Here is a 7,150-nt window from a genome sequence, read left to right as displayed (position 1 = left end):
AACCAAAGTAGGACCCACCATTAATCTAACCTTTATAAATCAGGTCAAATCTCTATTTCACATCTCATTTCACGATCTCAACCATACAAAAAGAATCTACTCTTCAATGGACTGCTTCGGTCGTAATAACCATCGTGGATCCCAACTTACAATCATATAACTGGAATTTTTTAACCTCTAATGGTTTAAGGGGAAATGTTGGTGAATCGGTGGTGGGAGTCCTGCCAATACGAGCTTACACGATCGGGGAAATGTCGGTGAAGTGCTCCACTCTAACTTTAGATTTACATTAGCAATATCTGATACCAATCTGACGTTTAATAGTCTGTAGGATCCACTGGTTTATAATTTGATCTTTTGAAGATTTAGAAAAATCGGACAGTTAGGATTGCTTAAATCAATAGATAGGAAGTCTATTTTGTGGGTCCATAGCAAAGGTGCAATAGGTAAGCGTCGCGCAGTCCATCTGTGTCAGTGAGGATTAGTGCACAATTCTTGAGGGGGTTCTTCAAAAGCCCTTCATAAAGCACTCAAATCTCTGGATCCCTGTGACTGAGCTGCTCTCTGTCTTTGTTCATTTGCTCTCTCTCTTCGCTTCTTCGGTAAGAACCAAGAGGAAATGGGGAAGTTAATGGCTACCTTTGTTGTAGTTACTGTTTTGATTCTCTGTTATGGAAGCCATGTCAGGTCGGATGGTTCTGACCATCGCTACAAGGCCGGAGATCAAGTGCCTCTGTATGCAAACAAGGTTGGCCCGTTTCATAATCCCAGGTAAATAGATCAGTTCACTCATCAATTTCTTTTCTTTGTGACGTTTTGACCAATTGGTTGTTTGGTTCCCGTTGGTTTGTGTTGATTGGTTCTTGATCTTTTGGGTTTTCTTCTTTTTTTTGGTTATAGGGTTCTTGATGCTTGGGGTTGACTTGATTTTGTTGTTTTCTGAATTATTTGTGCAATTTTGGTTTGGAAGGGATGGAGGTTGAATTTGTTTGTGGGGTGTAGATTTGGGGGTCTTGAATTTGGATCTGGGTGGTTTAAATAGGGCTTTTGATGGATAGAGACCTTTATTCTTCTTTTGAATTCGCTGCTGTTTTTGGTCTTTGACTATTCCTGGGTGAATTCCTCTATTTCTTTATCGGTATTAGAAATTGAGGAAATATAATGGGCTTGTGCAAATTTGCGAAATGGCTGATAATTTCAGACGTCCTCTCTCTAATTTCCGAGGATTTTGATCTGTTAGATGTTTACATTGGAGAGGAAATTCTTTTTCTTACGCTTTTTATTTTTTTTAATTAAAAATCTATCCTTTGAACTTATCATGGCCTGATCTGGTCGACTCTGCTTCTGATTTCAGCGAAACGTATCGGTATTTCGATCTTCCATTCTGTTCCCCAGGTGCGTTTTACTTTACTTGTTTCTCGAGTATTCAATGTGGAAGTTCGTTACTGATTGGATCTCAATTGCAGCTCATGTGACGGAGAAGAAAGAAGCTCTTGGTGAAGTCTTAAACGGAGATCGTTTGGTCAGCGCTCCCTACAAGCTCGAGTTCCTGGCTGACAGAGATTCTGAAGTAGTTTGCAGAAAGAAGCTGTCAAAAGAAGATGCTGCTGTGTTCCGAAATGCGGTCACTAAGGACTACTATTTCCAGATGTACTATGATGATTTGCCGATCTGGGGTTTCATTGGAAAGGTTGACAAGGAGGGCAAGACTGACCCCAGTGACTACAAGTATTACCTTTATAAGCACATTCATTTTGACATTTCTTACAACAAGGACCGTGTCATCGAAATTAATGTCCGAACTGATCCACATGCCTTGGTGGATCTCACCGAGGACAAGGAAGTTGAAGTGGAATTCATGTACTCTGTGAAATGGAAGGAAACTACTATTCCTTTTGAGAAGAGGATGGATAAATATTCGTCGTCTTCTGCACTGCCTCATCACTTGGAAATCCATTGGTTTTCTATTATTAACTCATGTGTTACGGTGCTTCTCCTAACTGGGTTTCTTGCGACCATTCTCATGCGAGTACTTAAGAATGATTTTGTTAAGTAAGAAATCTTTCCTAGCTATTTCTGTTTCTGTATGAATCTTCTTATAAGTTGATTGCTGGGTTGCAATTTCTTGGTCAGTGATTTACTTAATTAACTTCTATCTGTTAAAGGTATGCTCATGATGAAGAATCAGCTGATGACCAAGAGGAGACTGGATGGAAGTACATTCATGGTGATGTGTTCCGGTTTCCTAAGCATAAGTCTTTGTTTGCGGCTGCCCTTGGTTGTGGCTCACAGTTATTTACCCTGTATGTGCCTTGTTTAACCTGTTTAGTTTGAAATGATGGTGCTTAGTGATCATTCGTTAATTCTACTGCCTACCTGTTTTTGTGCGTGTTTCTCCAGAACCATTTTCATTTTTCTCCTTGCACTTGTTGGGGTATTTTATCCATACAACCGGGGAGCCCTATTCACTGCGCTGGTTGTCATATATGCACTTACATCAGGGATTGCTGGATATATTTGCACGTCTTTCTATTGCCAACTTGAAGGAACAAATTGGGTATTATGACATCACTGATAATTTCTGGATTTTTTTTTTGGGGCTTTGAACCTTACAACCTTCTATCTGCCATACTGATCAGGTTCTCCAACCTTTTTCTTGTCAGGTGAGGAATCTGTTGTTGACTGGATGCCTCTTTTGTGGGCCTCTTTTCCTCACGTTCTGCTTCCTTAACACTGTTGCAATTGTTTACAGTGCCACAGCAGCGCTGCCATTTGGCACCATTGTGGTAATAGTTCTTATATGGACATTAGTGACATCACCTTTACTTGTATTGGGTGGGATTGCCGGCAAAAACAGCAAGGCTGAGTTCCAAGCTCCTTGCCGCACAACAAAATATCCCAGGGAAATTCCACCATTACCTTGGTACCGGGGAACTCTTCCTCAGATGGCAATGGCAGGTTTCTTGCCTTTCAGTGCTATCTACATCGAGCTTTACTACATATTTGCCAGTGTGTGGGGTCACAGGATTTACACCATTTACAGCATCCTGTTCATTGTTTTCATAATTCTTCTAATTGTCACCGCTTTCATTACTGTGGCATTGACATACTTTCAACTTGCTGCTGAAGACCATGAGTGGTGGTGGAGGTATGCAGTATTCTTTTCCTCTGTTTACTTGCCTTTGTAGGTAACTTGTTGAATCATTCCTGAAAAATACATCTCCTAGTTCACTCTGTTTTTCTTGTTATTATTTGATCATCCTAACATGTATTATCTATATATATATATTGATAGAGACTCACACACACACACACACACACACTTTAATGTTTTATTGTTTTAAACATTAAGCAAGTGTTCTGGGCAGGGTGGACCTTGGTGTAATTGTGAGGTTGTTCCATTGTGACCAAGTGATCATGGGTTTGAGTTAGGAAATAGCCTCTCCACGAAGCGGGCATAAGGCTATGTACATTATGACCCTCCCCAGACCTTGCAATGGCGGGAGCCTCATGCACTGGGTACACCCCCTTATGTTTTAAGCAATATATGTTGGATAGAGCTTCTCTCATCTGGTTGATACAGACATTATTCTTGTGCTGGTTTTCATTTTCTTTATCTGATGTGGTATAAGAGGGGTTTAATAAAGTCAATGCAATGCATGTGATGTTGGAGATTGAAATATATCCACTTTTCATTACAACTGATATGTAGTGTCAATGCTGTAATTAACATGCTGGGTGAATGCAGTAGAGTGTGACATGATTTCTCTTTTGGTGAACTTATGTTTAAATGGTCAACCAAGTAGTGTATGTTTGAGCACACGAAGGTTATGCTTTGGGGCTGGTGACACTTATTGTTAGATTCCATGTCGATTGAATTGGTTTATGTTATGTTGGTGAAGTATGGAAAGAGAATAACTTGATTTTTGAGGATATTTGCTTGCGGAGTTTAGTAATTGGATAGGATTGATGTTTGATGGGACTGAAGTACTCATGTTTCTTTTTCCTGTATTCTGTGATAAGGATGCAAATTTTCTAGGCTGCTACTTTACTATGAACTCCTATAAAGAAAAGCAAAAAGGAAAAAGGAAAAAGGAAATACAGAACTTTCCTGTGATTTTGGACAGTTATTCTTCCCCCCTAATGAGCCTTTTGTCTCGTAACTTTATACTTCGTATGCCTTTTGGCCCTTTTCTTTTCTTCAAAATCTATTTATGCTCTCGTATCATTAAAGGGAGCATAGATTCACTTTCTGCTCTTTGTTGCTGGGGAGATGAAACTTTGATTCTTCTCTAATCTGGGTGATGTGACATAAGACAGCATTGGAAGGTGCTAGTGCCTTTGACTAAAGAATTGATTGCATATCCTTTAGCCTTGAGCTTGGGATTTAACAAAGTTAGAGTACTTTTGAGTTTTTCAAAAATTTCTATAAATCCCTCAGTGAGAATGCCAGGCATTTCCTTAAGCTATCCAAGAGTTAGCAAATTTTGATGCTACCAAAAAAAAAGTGGTAGCAAATTTCTCATAATGATAGAAGTGGTAGAAGCCCTTGTTAAATTTCTCTCATAAAGAGTCAGGCATTTCCTTAGTGGAAAATTAGTTGGTTGTGTATACTAGTTTAACATGTGCAAGGGTGATCAGGTCGCTTGATGCAGTTGATCTTAATGGTTGGTTCCTCATTTGCTTCTTGCCGGAACTTGTCTTTATCATTGCCCAGTGTCTCCAAGGCCTTTCTAATCTTTTGCTGTTAATCTTAGTGGATGCCTTTTTCAGCCTTCGTTGCACCTCCCATAATTTTTTGATAGATAACCTCCTCCCCTTCTTTTAGAGCTTCTGAACTTCATAAATTCTCACAGGTGCTGTTGTGGGTTTTTGTGGTGCATGATTACTCTTATCGGATGTCTAGGAAGAAACATGCATTATTATTCTTAATGTTGTATTTCTTAATTTCTGAATTGTCAATTCATTTGGTCTGACTTTTGCTATTTATCATCTCTACACCCTAAATTTGGCTATGTTCAATCTGCTTTTGCATTAATTCTTGAGGTGGAGCTCCTAAAACTGCGATTATCTGAAATATAGTTGTTAGGAGCAGGTTAGTTTTGAATGATTAGAAGCATTTTTCCATTTCTGACTTTGCTTCAGCTCAGAAAATAGATGCTGTTAATTGAGTGATTTACATTTGGTTTGCCTCACTCAGTTTTTGAAGCTTTTGCTTGTGGTTGGACTGATAGATGCGCATGGATCATCTTTTTATTTCCTGTTTAGCTCAGTTTCATTTCTGTAGTACCACATGTTTATTAGCTGTGTAAGGGTTAGATATTGGCCTGTCAATTTTAGACCCATTTGATAGTGTTTTTATTGTTTAATTGAAAAAAACAGAACTATTTTTGATTGATTTTGTTTTTCTATTTTCGCTTTTATTAAGAAACATATTGAGCAGGGCTTTCTTTTCCCTCATCATTGATCCCTGATATGTCCATAAAGATGGTCCAGTCTTCATTCCCTCCATATTTGTTCCCGTTTGTCAAATCACCATCCAATCAACAATTTTGAGAGTACCCACTGTAGCAATTCCGTCTTTCTAGAAACTCATAATTCCACTCTTCCCTTCTCTTTCTCAGTCATCTGATCATCTTTTTTCACTTGCTGACTATCCTCACCTTCTCTCTCTCTGTGCCCACCGAGTAGAGAAACCGAACACCGAATTCGCTGGGCAAGAATGTACTTTGTTTCACAAAGTGCAAATGACCTCAGTTGCATACTGGTTGGGGAAGTCGAGGGTGAGAAAAATCACAGGGGAGAGTCAAAAACAGAAACTTGAACATTTTACTTATATTTCCAGAAACAGAGAATTTGATAGCATTTCTCCAAAACAAAGGACTTATTTATGTTTCACCATAAAATTGTTTTCCTATATTCCAAAACAGAAAAAAAAAAAACAGTTTTTGAATGTCATCTAACTACCCCCTTGCCCCTTATTTTCATCCAGTTTGTCTTTGTGAAGCATACTATGCTTCCATTGTAACTTGCAGTTCTTTTACTTCTATACAACAATCATTGTGCTTTGGTTTACCGCAGGGCTTTTCTCTGTGGAGGATCAACTGGTTTATTTATCTACGGATACTGCCTGTACTACTATTATGCACGATCAGATATGTCTGGTTTCATGCAAACGTCATTCTTCTTTGGGTACATGGCTTGCATCTGTTATGGCTTCTTCCTTATGCTTGGGACAGTGGGTTTCCGTGCCTCCTTGCTTTTCGTCCGTCACATATACCGGTCCATCAAGTGTGAGTAGTGAATGGGTCATTCACAAGGAGAAGAATGAAATGTTGATAATGAATGGGTGGATCCTCTCCCAAGTTGTCAGGTACGTTTCTTTTCGTTTTTTATAGGATCTCTTATAGAGAAGGTTACATGATTTTTGTTAGAAAAAGGTAGATGGAGAAGTGCCTCTGATCTCAGAAAGCAGAAGCTGAAGTGGAGTCGAGTTGAGTTGAGTTGAGTCGAGGCCATCCCAGGAATGAGTTGGGATTCTGTGTAGTGCCATCACTAAGGGGATGTTGAGCATTCATTCGTTTTGTTAAATGATCTTGGGTGGTGTCTGTAATCTGAGAATAGACAAATGAGGGGAACTGAGGAAGAAACCTTTGTATCGTTACATGTACTTGAACTAGTTGGAAAACAAGTTCTCTTACCATTTATAGCTCTTGGGCCAGCCATGCCATTTTGACAATTCCCCACTTTTTTTTCTAGTGAAAACGTTACATGAACTTGATATTTCTATCTGAAAGAGCTTTTAATCACAAAAGAAACAGTTGACAAACATCCAAATATGTGAACCAGAAAAGATGTCTACGAGTCACAGATGAACAATTGAGTGTGTTTAGTTGCAAAACATTTATTCATGTACCGAAAGAACCAAGGTGGCTTAATCACAATTAGGAGTTGGGCAGATAGCTGGGTTGGCATACCTATGACATGGACCATACAATAATTAGCACGTGCTATTTGTGACATGTGGCTCAACTGAAACAATTTTAATTTTTTGGACAATTCCTATGAAGGGCTCATAGGCCAACTAAGATGGCAGCCGGGGTGGCGTCCCAACTCAAGGAAGGGAAATGAATTTTTTTTTTTTTTGGGG

General features: G+C 39.1%; 1 protein-coding gene across 1 annotated transcript; it reads left to right on the top strand.

The window, feature by feature from the left end:
• The first annotated feature begins 469 nt into the window (after positions 1-469).
• LOC122079525 (transmembrane 9 superfamily member 3-like) lies at positions 470-6,739 on the top strand. Its single transcript, XM_042646059.1, has 7 exons — positions 470-771; positions 1,355-1,395; positions 1,467-2,052; positions 2,166-2,303; positions 2,401-2,557; positions 2,664-3,148; positions 6,082-6,739. Exons 1-7 carry the CDS (start codon positions 620-622, stop codon positions 6,299-6,301), a joined length of 1,779 nt encoding a protein of 592 aa, XP_042501993.1. The 5' UTR covers positions 470-619; the 3' UTR covers positions 6,302-6,739.
• Positions 6,740-7,150: the final 411 nt, after the last annotated feature.

This window comes from Macadamia integrifolia, chromosome 5, assembly GCF_013358625.1.
Source record: "Macadamia integrifolia cultivar HAES 741 chromosome 5, SCU_Mint_v3, whole genome shotgun sequence".
NCBI lineage: Eukaryota > Viridiplantae > Streptophyta > Magnoliopsida > Proteales > Proteaceae > Macadamia > Macadamia integrifolia.
The sequence above is the reverse complement of the archived record's forward strand: the minus strand, read 5'-3'. Positions and strand labels throughout refer to the sequence as shown.

Coding starts and splice junctions, on each gene's coding strand:
- LOC122079525 (XM_042646059.1), top strand. CDS start 620: ATGGGGAAGTTAATGGCTACCTTTGTTGTAGTTACTGTTTTGATTCTC. Junction 2,053..2,165: donor CTTAAGAATGATTTTGTTAA/GTAAGAAATCTT, acceptor TATCTGTTAAAG/GTATGCTCATGATGAAGAAT. Junction 2,304..2,400: donor GGCTCACAGTTATTTACCCT/GTATGTGCCTTG, acceptor GTGTTTCTCCAG/AACCATTTTCATTTTTCTCC.